Genomic DNA, 18970 nt, shown 5'->3' on the forward strand with positions numbered 1-18970 from the left:
TTCATTGTAAGATTGGGGATGGGGGACAAGGACGGAAACTGTTAGTTTTATGAAAGTGCTATATTAGACAGAGAAGATAATTCATTATTAAAAAACCTATGGAATGATTATAAACTAAGAATGGTTCCATCATTACTACACTACCTAGGCCTTACAAAATTACAGAAATTTAGAGCTAAAAGGGGTCTCCAAGGTCTGGTTCAACCATTATATTTTACAGATGAGGAAATGCCTAAGGTCACATGCCTTCATTTAAGGAATAAATCAAGAACACTACATCTTCAATGTTTAATAAATGCATGTTGACTGTTAAGGACAGAGACAGAACTAAGACCCAGATCTCCAGATTTCTAGGCCAAAGAACATTCTTGATGAAGTGGTCCTTTTTGGGAAAGAGGATGTTTAAGTATTTAAGCAGTTTAAATAAATATGTTTTTAAAAAGTAAAGGCTTTTCTCATTTCCTATTCACTATTAAAATACACTGCTTTTTAGCTTTTAAAGTGAAAAAAATATTACACCTGCAGGACACAAAAGGTCTTATGATTTAAGAGTGAAATATATGTGTTTATATGAATACACATATTCGCTTGTTAGCTTTTAAAGTGAAAAAAATATTACACCTGCAGGACACAAAAGGTCTTATGATTTAAGAGTGAAATATATGTGTTTATATGAATATACATATTCGCTTGTGTGCATATTCACACACAACATATTCAGTTCCTGGAAGAACAGGGTTTGGTATAACCAAGTATCAACATAGAACCAAACTTGAAGCTATTCTGCTTGGAAATTCAAGTACAGAAGTACACAGGTATGACTTAACATTGAATGCATTATTTGTTTAGTCATAATAACTAGATTTCCTTATCACACGTAATGATTTAGGAAGGAGAACTGAAATCCTAATGGCTAGTGGTTATCAAAATTCCCTGAATGCTTTCCTTTTTTTCCCCTTACTGCTTTCAATAAAAATTGAGAAGTTAATCCCTAGGTTCTGTTGAAATTTCAATTTGAATTCTAGAATATCATTCCTATATTGTCTCATAAATCAACCCAATGCAATTTAAATGACCTTTCTATTCACTTTTTTTGTCTTAAACTATTGAACAAAATTCTTCTGAGTTTTTAAGGTGGATTCTTAGTTTTGCTGTCACGGACAGAGCATTTGGCAAGGTATTTTAACAACTGTTGTAAACTAAAAATTCAGTGGACCCTCTTAACAAGATGGGGAATTAGGAGAGGAGGTAGAGCTATTATATTCTACCTGTTTAATCTGTCTTTTGCTGTCAAGTTTTAGGGCATATAATTTCTATCAGTGATATACCTTAATTCATATAATAGTCTCCCATGAGACTCCATGCATGCTCAATAATTTATTAAAAGACTACTTAGGCAGTTAGTGCTACTAACATTAGAATTCTATTTTCTAAAATTAATAGTAAAAGATGGGTGTGGGGAAGGAGGCAGGGAAAGGAAGCATTTTATAACAATTTGATAGTGAATGAATAAGAATCTCCCAAGAAAATATGACTATGTTTCTATTAATATTGAGCATTTCTCTAGATTTTACTGTGATATCTTCCTTTGCATGATCTCAAAATAATTTATAAACACATAATATCATGTTACTCTTCAGAATATCTTAATGATTACAAAAAGTTAAAGTGGAGAAGTTGGGCTATTTTTTGCTCTTTCCCTAATCCATTCTTCTCTCCAATCAGAATGGATAAATGCTTGGAGAAACCTCAAAAAAAGTAAATGTAGTTATGACCTTACAGAGTAGAGCAGATAAGAACATTATTATATTTTACATATATGTGTGTATATATGTAAAATGTCATATTTTTATTTATCATATTATACACACACACACACACATATAATCTGTAGCACTATGTCATGAAAAGTGATATAACTTTGATTCCAGTCTTGAGTATGCCATTAACTTCTGTGACCTTTGGCAAGTAACTTTACTTTTCTGAGACCCAAGTTTCCTTTTCTTTAAAATGAGTTAGCCTGAATGATCTCAGATGGCCCTTCTAGCCACAAAATTCTATTACTTTTTGTCATCCACAATTTTCTTATTCAATTATTTCAAGATAGCTGGGCTTAAAACCTAAAAAAGGCACAGAGACTGCTTAGTATTGTTAAAATTATCCATGAAAGGATATGGGGAATGATTCTCTAACCCCCAAGTCAACTGTTATCACATAGTATTTTCACATACCTTCACAGTGGCCCCTAGACTGGAGACAAGAAATTTTATAGAATGAAAGAGAAAAAAAGAATTGGGCAAGGTAGGGAAAAAAACACTTTTTAAAATGAGGATTTTTTTCTTTTTTTCTTGAAAAATATGTATATTTTCTAATGATAAATAAAATGGAAAAATGCTTATATATTATAATTTAGCCTTTACTCTCTGCAAATCATTTTTTAAAAAGCATAAACTCATAATATTTTCATGAAAAAATGTCCATAATGTCTCAGGCCATTACAATTCCAACACAATATATCTCTCAAATAAAAACATAATTTGTGTTTCTGTTCTCAGAGGTCACTAGCAATTTCAGAGAAAACAAAATGTGTCAGTGCCTTCTTTGCTTGTGGGTTTTCCCTTGTTGAATTTGGCTCTAAAGGCCTTGTTTTAAATTACTCACAAATTGGGAGTGGGGAACCTATATTTGCTATCTCATTTTTCAAACATCAAAAATTTAAAACACTTAAAAGCGAATTCCTTGAATAAAAATGTATGATTATTCAATGACTACAACAACATCCCTAAAAGATCCCTAAAAGAAAATGAACTGTCAAGAACTCAAAAACTACTCTTGGTCCTAAGAAGGTAGAGAATGAAATGCATTTCTCACCTATCTAAAAAGGTAGGGGGACATGTAGGTCAGAATGTTCATAAAGTCACATTGTAAGAAAAAGTCACTGTATCAGGTGTTTTTGCTTAATAGTTTTTCTTTGTTACAAGGGAAGGTTTAATTCTAGCAGGGGTGAAGAGCATTTCTACAAGTTATGATACAAAAAATAAAAGGACTCAACAAAACTTATTTTAAAAATACAATTATTTAAGAATGAAATATGCTTTTAAATGTAACAAACCTATCATGACGTCTTTATGAGCAAATTATTATAGAATATACATTGTGTCCCCAAATTAACAGACACAGACTTTGTAACAATAAAGGATACTCCAAAAAGGACTACAAATGCTTTGATCATTCAAAATATTTCTGTCCTGCCCCACTCATTTAACATTTTCAGAAACATACATTCTTACCTTAGTGAACACATATCTCTTGAGTGTTATGGAAGGTATAGAAAAAAATGTGATTAAACTAAGTCTATGTTCAAAAAATTTGGGTAGGGGAGCTTGAACTGAAAGGACTGGCCTCTCTGGATATATCTACCTTTGTGAACATAAGTGTACTAAAGCCTTGGACTACCAGAGCGCTTTAATCTGCATTGTCTTAAGTAAGGCTCTGATGGTTAATTTGAATATTCTTATAAAAAGCTAGTCATCACATTATCTAAAAAATGCCTGTATGATTAGACAGAAAGAATAACAAAGGTTTCAGACCAATCTCAGTTGAAGAGGTTTTACCAGGTAAACGTAACAATGAAGCACAATGCATTCCCTTTCTAAATTTTCTTTAAAAAAATCCCAAGGGAACTCACAAACATTCTTTCACTTATTTTCCCTGCATCAATGCCACAGTTCCACATAGAGAGGAGCATCACCTTTCTTAGGATGAGAATATCAAGACAAAACAACAAAGGACATTCCCAATGTCAGAGGTAGAGGTAAACATTGAATTTGGGTCTTCTATCTCCAACTCTAAAGTGCTTTGAACTTCCTGGATAAAGATATTAAAAAGTAAACTATAGATGATCATTTGACAATACTGTTTTTTCCTCTTCCATTTTCCTATGCAAGAAAGTCCCTGTATTCACTTCCATAATCTGTCCTAGTGACATCAACAAGCCAGTTAGCAAATGGACACCTCAGCAAAATATGAGGTTCTGAAATCATCCAGGACCACAAAGAAGAAAGAAATGTGTCTTCCTGTGGTCTCCGGCAAGGGTTGCTGAGAAGCTGTCATTAGCTATAGCACTAAACTTGGACCACCTTACTAAAAAGTTCATTTCCACTCGACTTAGTTCCTGTCAGACTTTCCATTATACATTTTCTTCTCTCTGCCAGTAAAAAGTTGTATGAGGTTGCATTTTGGCAGGGGTGTTTTCAGCCTGGGTGTGATTTCCATAAGCCGATTTGATTTAAATTAGTTTTGTCATCATTTAGTAAGAGAAGAGCTAAAATGTCACTTTCTGTTTTTTAAAATACCTATGATTTTCTTCTTTCCTTTTCCTTAAAACACTGGGTTAGTAAATACAACATGCCCATGTTTATCTCAGGAAAGTTCACAATTAATTGATTCAGTAACTTTCTATTATCCCATTACTGTTTTTCATTAAAAATAGTTGGTAGATAAAAAGAGAGAATGATGGCTTTTGTTTGTCTGCCATAAGATTTACAAGTTGTGTAAGTCACATGACTAACACTATTACTGCTAAGAACTGGACAACTAAATCCTCAATAGAAATAAAAGACATTAAAAACTGAAATTATTAAGATCCGTCCAATATAATGTTATACCCCTTCCCCTTTAATGATAGTACCTGTTGCTTCCTTCGAATTCTCTGTAGCTTAAGAGTTCAAAAGCCCCTTGGCATGGGGTTACAGTACACATGTATGCACATTAACAGAGCTATACTTTATACATTGTTCATCCTAGTATTGTCCACATGACCCACCGATACATAATCATGCCTTTGGTGATTCTTAGAACCTGCCATCTAAATGCTCCCCACTTCAAGAACTCTGTAATGAAGTGAAAAGGGGGGAAAGAAAAGTAAATCACTTCTCATCTATGAGAGCACCCCTTTCTCATTCGGCAGTGACTCATTTAAACTATGATCGATTTCGACAAGAAGTCCAAAATACAAGGACTTCATTCTCTGTGCTTCACATAGCTGAGGGTTCAGTCCACCTTCACTGAATAAAAGGGAACAAGACTAAATAATGTTTTAGAATATACCATATCTTGTTCTATTCCCAATTTCTGTAAAAATATAAATTCAAAATTCATTAACTAATTAAAAAAAAGTTGTGTCAACATATTATAACCCTCAGACTCTATTTCCTAAATCCAAAGAGGTTCCAAAATATTGCCGTGTCTTTGTCCCTAAGTAACCATATTATTCATGGTTACTGCTGAGACGATGCTATGGATAGTGATCGCTGATCCATGCAAGATTCACACCCAGCAAGCAGAAATAAGAATGAAGGAATCTTCCACAGTTCAGAGTTGCTTTTCTGTCTAGTACATGAAGACCACCACATCATTACACTACAAGAAAAACACACTCCATCTCACTTACATATTTAACATATATTGATTGCCTGGACACATATGTACACAAACTCACATGTGTGTATTCTCAAGACCCATATTCCAAACATCATACAATGAACTACCTTCACCCTTACCCTTCAGCCCCTCCCAGCTTTCCATCTCACCTTGTCCTTGAAAAAGGCACCACTGCAGTTTCACCAGAGGAAAGTGTTCCCCGCAAACCTAGTGTATGTATTCCTATACATAAACAGTCAGACTCAAGCAGTCTGAATGATGATTTCACAAGTTAAGGGGCCTCTCGCTTAGTCAGCAGAGGAAATCTTTGTGTCTGTAAGGAATCACGCCAATTCCTATTAGTAAGAAAGGATGCAGGGGCAAGCACGCCTATTCTCTCATTGACCAACAAAAGGGGCCCAGTGAAAACACAGACCTATTCCATCACCATCTGCAAAAAGGAAGGATGTTGTCAACCTTCTTCTCCCCAAAACTTTAATGATTTCTGCCTTGACCCTCAGAAACCAGATACACAGGAATAGGACCTTCTACAGGAATTGAAAGCTTTACACTAGAGACACAGCATTAAGAGGCTTGTCACCCAAGCTATCTACCCCGAACATTTGCACTCACATTCCAAAGATGTTTCCGCTACAGTGGAAGCGCTGTAAATTTCTTTCCTGCAGAATTCTTTCCAAACAAACTGCCATGAACTGCACTCTACAACATGTGCTGCATTAGTCCTTAACCAAGCCACAATTTATCTCATCTCCACAATCCTTTATGTGCAGAATATGACTGAACTGGGGGCGCAATGGAATAGGCAAAACTTGAAAAAGGAAACAGATGCACAAAGACAACCCTAATTCCACCTTTAGAGGTGTATTAGTGATAGATAATGAAGATAACTACATGGGCTCCATTCAATTCCTAAAACTAGTTTTTGTCTACAATTTTCTGGGCTAAACTAAAGAAGTTGTTTTAAAAATGCAAGAACAAAATTTTCTATATCATTAAAGAATATAGGTGATGAAGGTGTTCAAAAGAGCATACATTTCCAATCTAACACAATAAGAACGTGCATTCTGTTTGGAGGAATAATAACACAGTGAAAGACCCTGAATATTAAAAAGGGTTATTAAATTCTTTGAAGTTTCCCAAAGTAACAAATCTATGCACTAATAAAAAGAAAAGTCTGTGCTTTTAAAAATATGAAAGAGTTTTAAACATGTTATTAATGCCAATGCTGAAATTAAAGAGAAAGCATCTCTCAAAAACTCAATTGTCTTAAAACAAAGCTTAGACTTTTGGCTGTTGATAGTAGTTTTAGAATCAAGTCTCTCTCTGGAGAGTTAAAAGTATGCAAATGCAGAGTGCACAGAGGCACAAATACACACATGCTATACCTTTGTATTACATTGGCATTTTATTATTTAATTAAAGTCCTCTTATTTTTCTAGCTCACGCATGCTTCCCTTGAGACGGCTTTGCTGTTAGCCTGCTGGCCTTGACTCCCAGCCAAAAACAATTCAGAAACAAAAAGGGACAACAAATCATATTTTCACAGACATTTTTATCCTTCAATACAACCCTGTTTTCACACAACATCATACAGTCTCTACGAAAACTATAATTTATGGCAATAGCCACCAAAACCAGGGTCTGACACATGCTCCATGGTGTTGGGAGTTTCATCATTCTAGAAGTTGCCGAATTATGAAGAAATTGTTCCGATGGAACCCTTATAAAAAAAGCATTAATAGTTTACAAACATCATCACTGAAACACTGAAAGGTGGCTCTAAATACAAATTCAAACCAGTGACTGAGTGTGAGAAGGTAGGACAAAAGCTGAGGTTATAGATTGAGAATAGAACGTGATTCCTTACTTAGTATTTTAAAAGAAATAGTCACCGGCAAACATGCAATGAATAGCTGTGTCAAAATCTAAAATGCATAATCTACTTTACAAAACAAACTAATTTACCAGGCTATTTATCACAACCTCTTCCACTGCATAGATTATCACTTACCTGGTGGCAACCCTGTAAGTTTGATTCTCTCCCATAAGACGAGTATGAACCCCTTTCTGTTTTACCTGTCAACAGAAATTTGAAAAAAAAAGGTGTGTAAATTTTTGTTTTCCTCTTTCAAAAAATCTCCTCCAGGTAACAGATATCTACTTTTCTCTTCCGATGTTTACATATGTAAAGTAGGCACTAACGGCAATGTATGCAAGCAAGAGAAAGGGATTAACACTTCTTCACTCTGGCTATGATAAACTGGAAAAAAATATCCTTCATTCCTATTCTTAGCCAAACTGCTCCACACTTCCAAAAACTGTCATTTCAATGGCCTCCAATTTCTCTAACAAACAAATTGACATTCCTTATTTTCACTTTCATTCTCTCCCTCAAATTTTAAACAATTTCATTTTTATTTACACAGCAGGCAAACTATCTATGTAATGACCCTAGCATAGTAATTCCCATTGATTATATTGACACTTAATGGTGAGGCCAAAGCTAATCAATCACAGGCTCTCCAGATGGTGAATTTAGAAAGAAACTATTCAGAATTCTGGTGGGTTTTTTTTTTTTTTGAACCTCTTTCCCAGGAGTAAATTCCCTCATGATCAACATGATGATGGAATTGGAGACAGAGAGAGGGAGAGAGGGGGAGAGAAAGAGAGGAGAGAGAGAGACAGGAGAGAGAGAGAAAGAGATTTGGTTGGACATTTGCCCATTCAGAATTAAGGTTCCAATTCCACCAATAGTCCTAGGAGCTAAGCAGGGGCTCACTGAAAACCAACATCATGTACCAGCACCAACTACCTAATTTGTTTCTGAAGACTGTTTTGTTTTTCTTTAAGTAATCAAATGCTGAAAAGTGGCTGGGATACATTCTGGCCATATATAAGAGTAAAAGACAATTTTCTCTTTTGTTTCTTTTAAAAATATTTTTAGCCTTAATCATAAATCAGGTAAGATTAAAGAGCCAAATTAAATAAGAATTGAGAGTAGATATCAACCAATATTACACAAAGTCTTGTGGTGGAAAATTTTTAGATACAGGTAAATACGTAAGATCTAGCTGTCTAGTAGGAGGAGATAGTATCAAGATACTGAGAACACTAACAGAACTAGGTGATGCATTTCTACACCTCTTCCCTTGAAACTATTAGGCTTTAAACAATGTTAACTAGCAAGGATTTTATTCTTCCTTGTATCAGAGAGCAATAAGGATGTGTTCAGTGAGTTTGAATCAGAGTAAAGGGTACAAAGAAATGTACAATTAAAAAAGGATGACTGACTAAGTCACATGGCAGGAGTAAGGAATAACTAGTGGATAGCTTATCTGCTTTCCCCTGTATCTTCTTAATATGAACAGAAACAAAAACAGGCTCCTGGTGTATCAAATAGACTTGCTAGGGAGAATTTCAATCAACAAGCATTTATTAAGCACCTGTTATAAATGAGGCACTCCCCTAGGCACTGGGAATACAAATATACTAAGAATGAAACAATTCTTACTCCAAGAGTTTACATCTAAAAGGCAAGCTTACATTCTAACTTGAAAGATGTGCACAAGAGTTGCTAAGGATTGGCAGGCCAGGATGAATTGCAACGTGCATCACTGTAAGGAACACCCACAGCTATGAGCCCACAGCTCTATTTGAATATTTCAATATTGTCTCTGTGAAAAAACCAATGCTAGCTAGAACAGTCAACAGATATATACAATCCTAAAAATGCTTACTACCTCAAGGCCCATCTAAGACAACTGAGAAAACAGGCAGCATGTATTTGAATTACCCACCTCATTACTGTCAATAAACACTGAGTGAAGGCCTAGCTGCTCCTCATTGTACTCATTGCATCATTGCCACACATGAAGAATCATTCTTCAAAAAGCCTAGTACTTGCATGATGAAAGTGTTACCAAAGTTAATTCATTCTTGGTATATCTCATTTTTGTTTGAAGAAAAACATAGACCTAAAATTTCATATCTGCTAAAGCTCATTCCAAGCACCTCATCATGGTACAGAGGTGACCATGGACTCTCAGCATTTATGAAAGTAGAGCTTAGGCTTGGGCAAATGCTAACATGGTAGAAAAGCTTCCTGGATCCTCTTCCTGGCTATGCTTCTATGATTCAAGAACCAAGTTGACAAAGGTTCACGAGCAGAAAGTTTGCTACTGAACAATATCTTTTCTTTTTTCTTTCTGTAGTCAAAGGAATTTATGAAGACCTTCTACCAAGGGACAGAAAGGTCCCTGACCTGTGTCTATAGAAAGAACACTAACAATAATGAAAAAAAAAAGACTCTTGGAAGCAGTGAAGAACAGCCATAAAATGGACATATCCACTGAGGAAGTCAATACATAATTTTTAAATCACCCTCTTCCACCTCTTAGTCTGAAAATTGCTAGAGGTTTGAGGAAGAGGACTAAGCCACAGAATTCAATAGAAATAGTAAAATGATTACAAATATTAGTTGCATTCCTATTTAAACAAATCAAACCACTTATTGAAGAAAATGGGCTAAAATCAGGTATCATTGTGAGGGTGTGGCATATTCTTCTTTAGCTCTTTGATCTGAAAATGCTATTCTAGTTTAACAGTAAAAATACATACATATACAGAATACATTTTTTTTACTGAGATCAGAATATAATTTTCAAGATGAAATTTGTTTTTACTTTCCAGGAAGTCATGCCTAATTTCTTCCTCTTCACCTCACCCCTATTATTTTAAAAATGACTTCTAAACACAATTTGAAGAAGGCAGAAGATCTATCTTGCTATTCCATGGGCAAGACTGAGCTGCTGAATGTGAAATGTCATTGTCAAATCTTATGCTCAAATATCAAACACCAGTATCAAAAGATAAGATACACAAATAACTTGAGTGTTTCTGGAATTATGTTGTAAAATCCTATTCTGTGTTTTAGGATTTTTTTTTTTTTTGAGAGAGAGAGAGAGAGAGAGAGAGAGAGAGAGAGAGAGAGAGAGAAAGAAAGAGAGAGAGAATCATGGAACACATAACCTTAAAAGTAATGTAATCTTGGCTGCATAGTACTAATGTTCTTTACTATCATATCAGATACAGGCTGCCTCATCTTAATTTCCGATGTTAAAAAATATTTATCTAGATACAAAAATAAACCCATTGCAAATTACAAGTTGTCAGGGTTAAAAATCTACTCCTGTTTGTGTGGGGGAGGATAAGAGAACAGCATAGACATGAATCATTCTCAGTAATTTGAGTGTTTCCATGACATCAATGGGCACTCGTCCAGGACTCTGTCGAAGTCTGTGAGGTACCAAAGAGGCAGAGCAGCCAGCAGGAGATTGGGAGATTGACTTTTTTTTTTTAAAGGATTATGCTCCTTGTAAAGATTTCATCTGTAGCATCCACTTTTACCATCAAACAGATAACTCTGGAGATCATGAGTGAACACATTTCATTCTGATAGTGTAAGCCTTTAACTTTATTACATCTTTTTTGTTCCCAAATTCAACTATAAATCTGCCTTCAGAATGAAAACCCTTGTTTGGGAGCAAAATAATCAGTGCTTATGGAAAAAGCCCAGGGACCATCTCAAGTATATATATCTATTTTCACCATCATTTCTGATGATGAAATAAGCAAATATTTTTAAATGACACTTCATTTTCCAGGAAAAAAAATCTTTTGTATAAATTCTCCATTAAAAATTAGCTATGGTCTTGATGTCGATTTTCTGCTTAAAATTCACTGGAACATTTGTTTCAGATAATAAAATTTTCAAGACTGCTGATAATATGCTAGAATAGGCTCTTTAAGTAACTATTTGTGCTCACTAACACAAAAGCTCCTAATTTCTACATTTACTGTATATGTTAGACACGGATTTTAGTCACTTGCATTGAATGGTCTGGAGTGGTCAGACTCTTTCCTCCCCCACCCTACCCCTAAAATGAGGTTTGCAATAGCAGAGGATTCTATTTTCTAGTGTTTGAAAAAGATAGTAGACAGTGATGTACCAACCCGACGCATTCACTGCGGAATTTTCGAGACAACCCTCCAGTACTAGAATGCGACAGCCGCTGCGGATATTTTTTGGCACAAAGACAATGGTGGCAGTGCCAAGCCCCATGGCTAAAACTACTCAAAAGAGGCATAAGGGTAGCATTAATCGCTCAAGTCTTTTACTGCATGGCGTACTGTTGTCCATATTTTCAAAACTAAAAGTACCCGTTAGTAATATTTGTTATATGCCAAAAAATGGTATGAAATACATACCGGGAACAAATCTTGTCAGATATTTGATTCATTTTCATACCAAGAGTACCAAATGTTTAAAATTGCTGCTAGTTGCCATTTCCTGCTATAATGGTACATGGGAAACAAATGATAGAATCTCATGTAGCTTTTCAGATCGAAGGCTGAGTGAAAGCTATAGAGCAAATTTCATAAATGACATCAACATATTGCTTAAACAACCTTTTCCACAAAAGGGACACATATAAAAACATGTCATGATTTGACAATTTTAACAATAAAAATATTTTAAGAGAGCAGCTTTAACTTACATCAATAAATCCATCAAGAGACAAAAGAGATCTACATGAAACTCCTCTAGAACATATCCAGTAGCTATGGTGTGAATGTTATCCACAGAACCCCCATATAGTTTATTTAAATAAAACTCAAGGGATCAGCTAAAATCCAAAATATACTTTTTTATTTTTATTTCACTATAAAAAGGGACACCAATCGACAATCAATAAAAAGGTCCCTTGCTTCTTAATAGTGCCCTTTGAAAAATTAATACAATTAAGTAGAAAATATAAGATACTTCCAAAACAAAAATTTTCTCCCTAGCTGTGCAGTTACTATTTTTCTTGTTTTCTTCCAAGAATGGAAAGAAAAGATGTATTTTTCTTAAATTAGGAAAAATGGTGTAAATCAACTGAGTTTAATGTTTATAATAAATCAAGTATTTTTTCAATATTTATGCATAATTTTGTACTATTTTCACCTATTCCTTATACATTTTCATGGTATTCCTATGGCAAGAAAACCTATAGAGGGGTTGGATGGGTATAAAAGTGTGATCTATGAGTAATCTAGTTGGTCCACTCAAAGAAAACTTTTTCATCTCAGGAGCATCACTTTGGGAGAGATAGCAAGCACAAATGATTTCAGAGAAAAAGAAATGTTCTAGATACACAGGTACAACTTAGATGGAATAAGCTTAGCAACAGCCTCACTTCTAGAAATATGCAACAAGCACATCACAATAACTGATCAGAGAAAAAGCAATGGTATTATAGCCAGGAAATCTAGATTAAGTTACAGCTCTGTCAAGTCACAGCTTCACAGAGTCTCAGTTTTCTTATCTGAAAAATGGGGGTAGTAACACTTATATTATTGAAGAAACCAAGTTGTGAAAAAAGTGCTTTGTAAACTTTACATATCATATAAGTATCAGTTGTGACAGTCATTGTTACTATTGTTACCATACACTATAGGTTAATGATATGCTTTGCCTTGGTGCCTTTTATTCCTAGGTTCCATTTTAAAGTATTTAGAAAATCAGTAGTCATTTCACCCACTAAAGAAGTGCAGCCACCTGTGAGAAAATACTTCACCTGGTTAAGTAGCATTATGTAAAATTATCTATCTGATGTTGGACAACAATGAACTAGACTTTCCCAATGCTCACTGTTAATTTTCCATCTGAGAATTGTAGAAAGGGCATCAGACTCGAAAACTTATCTTAAATGTTCCTGATTCAAGTTCTTGTTAAAATTCTAAGAAACTAAATTTAAAATGTGTGATTTTGAATTTCTACAATACCACATAAAAGAATAGTAACAATGATTTTTAGCAATTTTGAATTCATACCTCTTTACAGAAATGGTTCTGTTTCAAGCATACTATTCAAACTCAAGTGCTAAGCTTTTGTTAGTCTGGAAAAATCAATAAATAAACTAGTAGTCCAACTTTGAAGGGACTCAACATCCCAAGGCTCAAAAGACCCATGAATTTGATATGAAATTAATGAAAGTGTCTTATAGGTAGTTACAATTTACATTTACATGGTGTTTTACTTCCTAAAAGGTCTCTAGGTGCTCTATAACCTTATAAATGATAAACACAGAATCTGTGTCATCTCACATACACTAAAGTGCAACCATTTCCAGGTTAAATCATGGCAACTAATTATAAAGCAGAAAACTGTAATTAGTTAGATTCCAAGTGAAGAATACTAACTTCCATGGAAACTGCAGTGAGAATGAATATAGGGGAAAAATTAGTTGTTCTATGGGGTGAACTAGCTACTCCATCACTGAGATAAAAAATTTATGCAGGGAATGTCTTAATAAGTAATGTCAATTTATACTATCTACATGGTAGACTGTTTCACTTCTATTAATGTGTATACACTTCATTTTTCTCCAAATAGACTGTTACACCATTCTACTGGTCTAAAGTCATCAAAGACTTAGTATTAGACTTATTGGTACTTGATGTGGCAATATTGGCTTGAATTTCTAATTAAAATAATTGTTTTTTTTTCCAAAAAATTCTGGCTAGCTGACTGGGTGCCACTGACTTTGAAATGAAAGTATCTTTAGAGGACATTTAATCTGTATTTTTCATTTCACAGACGAAAAAACTGAGCTCAAGACAAGTTAAGTGAGTCACTCAAAATTTCACATGTGGCCAAGAATTTGAACCTGGTTCTTCTGATTAAAAATTCAGCACACTTTATACAACACCACATTTGCCTTTGTCTCTCCTTAGCTATGAGCTGGAGTGTTGAGACTGGGGAGGGGAGTAATAGGAAGTGTTCTTTCTTGGTGCTTCAGAGATCTCTACAGGTGACGTCAGGGCTTTGGTTCCCTGTTGTTCTCATGTGACATGACAGCATGCAAGGGCAGTGGAAGAAAAATCCTAATTTAAAAGTAACATTAAGTTAAGAACTTTAGGAAGATGTAAGCTCTTTGAGGGAAGAGACTTTAGTTAATTTTATTTAATTTAGCTAGTTTTTGTATCCCAGTATTAAGTTACAGTGCCTTTAGTTACAGTCAGTGATTAATAAGTGCTTGTTATTTCAGAATCCAATTTAATAACAGGACCAGAGATTTAGAGTTTGAAGGCACCCTCGATATGTAACCCTACCTCCTTTTCTTACAGATATGGAAAACGAGACTATTAAAGTTAAAGGGACTTGCCCAAGGTCACACAGATAAAAAGTGGAATAACTGGGATCTAAACCCAGGTCCTCTGACTTCACTTCAAGCTCTCTTTCCATGATGCCTCCAAAAACTAGGGAATTAGCCATTCTTTCCTTTGCTTTCGTTTGTTATTTTCCCAACCTGGATTTAGGAAAAAAAAAAACAAAACAATTTGTTGACTCCAGTTACCTAAGCTGTGGTAAAGGGAAATGAGAACTGTGAGAACTTTCCCTTTCCAGGGAAAGGCTGAATCCGTATGTTGGGAAATTCCCAAAAAGTTATTGTTATAGAAGTCTTAAGAGGAGACTAATGCACTAATAATAATGCAAAATTAAAAGCTGAGTTTGAATTTTATCACTGACCCTCCACGATGTGTCTAAGTGCTGAGTTGTCTCCAAACAGTGGGCAGTCTTTCTATCCCAGATAGGCTACAATATTTAAAGACACAACCAAACCACTTCTCTAGGATGAATTAAAATAAGCACATGGCATGATAATCTAAAGTAAATGGTATACCACAATCAACCAAACAAGCATCCAGGGCTGAGGTTTGCAATCGACACTCCATTTTCCTTTGAATTGCAGTAAACCTAGTAAATTTTAAAATATATCCTAAGTACATTCAACATTGCAAATCAGAAACAAGCTCACTTGTGTTTCTTACATAGATGAAAGTTTAGCAACCTATGTGGGGAATCACCTGATCAGAGATTTAGAGGTAGAAGGGATCTCAAAGATCACCAGTCTAGTTTACTCTCACTAGTCTGGATGCTAGTCCAGCATCTTCATTTTATGGATGAAGAAACTGAAGGTCAGAGGGATGAAGTGATTTGCCTGAGGTCTCATATAAGATTCAAACTTTGATCCTCTGATTCCAAGCCCAGTGTTCTATCTATATGACCACTCTATGCTACTTTATCCTCATGGGAGGAAATGATTAAGGGTGGTAAGTAGTAGGATTCATATGAATATTCTTTGAGGATATGATGAATGCTTGTTAATTGGTTCAACAGGACTGGTCTATTCAAAAATGAACCAAAAATGTTGCCCTTTCAGAGATTTTTAGCATTTTTTACAAGCGCTTTCCAACAGAAAAATACTTCACATTTAGGAGTCACGTACAAGGAAAGTGAAAATACTATCAAACGAAAGCACGTTGTATAGTTCTCATCCAGATGCAGAAAAGTATTTCATTTAAAATAACTGTAGCCTATTCAGAGTAGAGTGACAAGGATTGTGAGGGGCATAAACTCATTTCATATGAGGGAACTGTAAAAGGAGATGGGAATGTTTAGCTTGAAGGAAGAGAGACTTAAGGGGGACATGATTTCTATCATCAAATATTTGAAGGACTGTCATATGGAAGGACTGACATATTTTGCAAGGCTCCACAAAAGAGAACTCTAAGATCTTTAGGTGGAGGTAATACAGAAACAAATTTTAGCTGCATGAAGAAAGAACTTCCTAACAATTAGATGTCTGAAGATAAAATCTACTGCCATGTAAACTCCCTGTCATTCAAGGTATTCAAGCAGAGACTTGCTGGAAATGTTGGAGGGGGATCTATGTACTGGGAAAAGGAATTCTAAGGGTTCTTCCAAAGTATAGATTCTATAGTTCTAATAAACATGATCCTAGGAATGATTTACCTATTTCAGGATATGTGTCAAATAGCCCTTTAAAGTACCTACTACTTGGTAGAACTGTAACTAGGAATTCCATGCATGGCACAGAAACCATAAACTATACCTGGGAAAAGTAGAGAGAGTCACCACACTTTGACTCCTTATATTTACCTATTTTAACGAGCTGTTCTTGCTAACTGGGTGTTAAGCAGAAGTCTTTCTACGCTGCTGAAAAAATATAAGGGTTCTTAAAGCCCTCTAAATTTAAAGGCAAATTCCCAATCACCCCATCCTAATTGTAGCATTGGTACTTGGGACAGTGCAGCAGCAATTTAATATATTCCTTCTAGACCTAAAAGGGTAAATATAAATCCTAAATTGCTTAATTTACTGCTGCTGGGAATTTTTCAAATTGACATTATCTGCCCATATGTTAGTAATGGTATTTTTTTAAGAAAGAGCTTACATTCATTCTGATCTTATGCAAACAAGGTGGGTTGCCACTAGTTGGATCCCCCTAAATTAAAAATTCATTCATTTAAAAGGTTTATTTCCATTTAAAAATTAAGGTTTTTGCATGGAAATTAAGTAAGTAATTTTGAAAATGAACCTTTAAAAATTATGGAAACTATATTAGCTCTAAATGAAAACACACTTTCTCCTCTCCTTCCCTCTCTCCCTTTGCCTCTCCCTCTCCGCCTTTCTCTTTCTCTACACATTCTGTCTCTCTCTCTCTCTCTCTCTCTCTCTCTCTCTCTCTCTCTCTCTCTCTCTCACACACACACACACACACACACACACACACACACACACATCAAACATTTTGTAGAAATATTTAGAAATATGAGCAATGGTAATACATACAGGGAAGGAAAATTACAAATTACATGATATTCCCTTCCTTTGTAAGAAGGTAATATGTTGAGATACATATAAATGATCCTGAGAACAGAATATAATTAAAATTAACCCATTTAATTCATTTTCAAAACATCTATTCACAAATAAAACAATTTAAACTTTAAAAAACAACCTTTAACAAAATAATGCCCTGCAAAAAATATCTATACCAACTTATAGACTCATCTTCCTATCACTAGTCCTAGGGATTTGTTAATTTACCCTTTGAATTATGCATACTTTTTATTTTTATGTAAATAGTGTCACAGTGTATATGGATAAGACTGTCCTTTTTACTTTGCATTACTTCATAAAATTTTACATGGTTATGATATTGGCCACTCAATTAAAACATTATACTTTTTAGTCATTACCCAAGTAATTAATGTTATTTCCACTTTTCCATAACTATAAAGAATTATACTATACATATCATTAAACAGGGTTTTTTTTTCCTTTTTGATGTCTTAGGTACATTACTAATAAGTCAATTATTAGGGAAACTACATAATTATTTTTATAATGTACAATGTGACATCAGCTTGCTCTAAAAGATCCCAACAATTTACAACTCCATCAGCATTGTATAAGTTATTGTTACTACTAAAATTATTTTTGTGTGATTTAGCACATATGAGGTATAGTACCTCAGAGCACTTTCATTTAAAATGAGAAGACTGGTCATTTTTATTTATTTATTTATTTTTATGCAATTGGGGTTAAGTGACTTGCCCAGGGTCACACAGCTAGTAAGTGTCAAGTGTTTGGTCTGAGGCTGGATTTGAACTCAGGCCCTCCTGACTTCAGACCCGGTGCTCTATTCACTGTGCCACCTAGCTGCCCCTAAGACTGGTCATTTTTAAGTGATTGCAAAATTTATGTATATTTGTATAATGTCTTTTCCTACCCTTTGTCCCTTTATTCTTTTTTTTTCCAAATCCATATAATTCAACTAACTTCTTAAACATAAACAATTATATCTATCCAATAACCATGAAAACAATTACATTTTGATGGGTTAAAAAAATCACTTTCCCAAACTGTGATAGACCTATAAATTTGTTCATCCCTATAAATGAGAATAATTTAATCTAATGAAACCAATCTCAGTTTACCAAATAGATTTTGCCAATAAGTAATAGCATTCCAGAAATGCAAGGCTGAGAAGTTATTCAGAATTTCTGTTTTTCTTACTGGGTGAGTTTCCTTTACTTTCAGATAGAAAAATAGACAATCTGTACATTTTCACGCTAAACTTCCAAAGTTTTCCTAGCCACTGTTTTTAAGAAGGAGTGAATATCACTTAACTCTAGTGTGTTTTTCCCTCTCCCAAATGGATTCCATGGATTTCAATATGATGATCAAGAGAAACTTAGTGTGTACTTGGATCTTTCTGAAGAATGCACTATACTTTTGACTTGATGTAATAATAGCAATCCACAAACTTTTTCGTATAATGGAAAGAGAACCATTCTTGGGCTTGAAGCCTTGCTCTGCTGCCCATTAGCTATGGGATCTCAGACAAATAATTTCATTTTATTGGGCCAAAGGTTGCTCATCTGTAAAATGAGCACTTTGAGGCTCTAGGTCTAGAATAATTAAAATTCCTTGCTTTCTATAGAATATAATTAGAGATTATATATTAATTATTAATTGTTACATGATCATTAATTTCATCAATTATTCTATTATTAATTACTATACAACTACATAATATCTAGAAATAATTCTACAGAATGTAGAATTTAAGCTCCTTAAGGCTAGAGTTTGTTTTATTATAGTTTCATATCC

General features: G+C 34.5%; 1 protein-coding gene across 4 annotated transcripts in view; it reads right to left on the reverse strand.

The window, feature by feature from the left end:
* The window catches only part of TCF4 (transcription factor 4), a 440264-nt gene that overhangs the window by 206823 nt on the left and 214471 nt on the right, over nt 1–18970 (reverse strand). For all 4 annotated transcript variants that reach the window (XM_027868757.1, XM_027868759.1, XM_027868758.1 and 1 more), the window contains one exon: nt 7454–7518. In XM_027868757.1, coding sequence (XP_027724558.1) covers nt 7454–7518 — 65 coding nt within the window. The remainder of the gene's footprint in view (nt 1–7453; nt 7519–18970) is intronic.

The sequence above is a fragment of the Vombatus ursinus genome, unplaced genomic scaffold, assembly GCF_900497805.2.
Source record: "Vombatus ursinus unplaced genomic scaffold, bare-nosed wombat genome assembly UNPS02014791.1, whole genome shotgun sequence".
NCBI lineage: Eukaryota > Metazoa > Chordata > Mammalia > Diprotodontia > Vombatidae > Vombatus > Vombatus ursinus.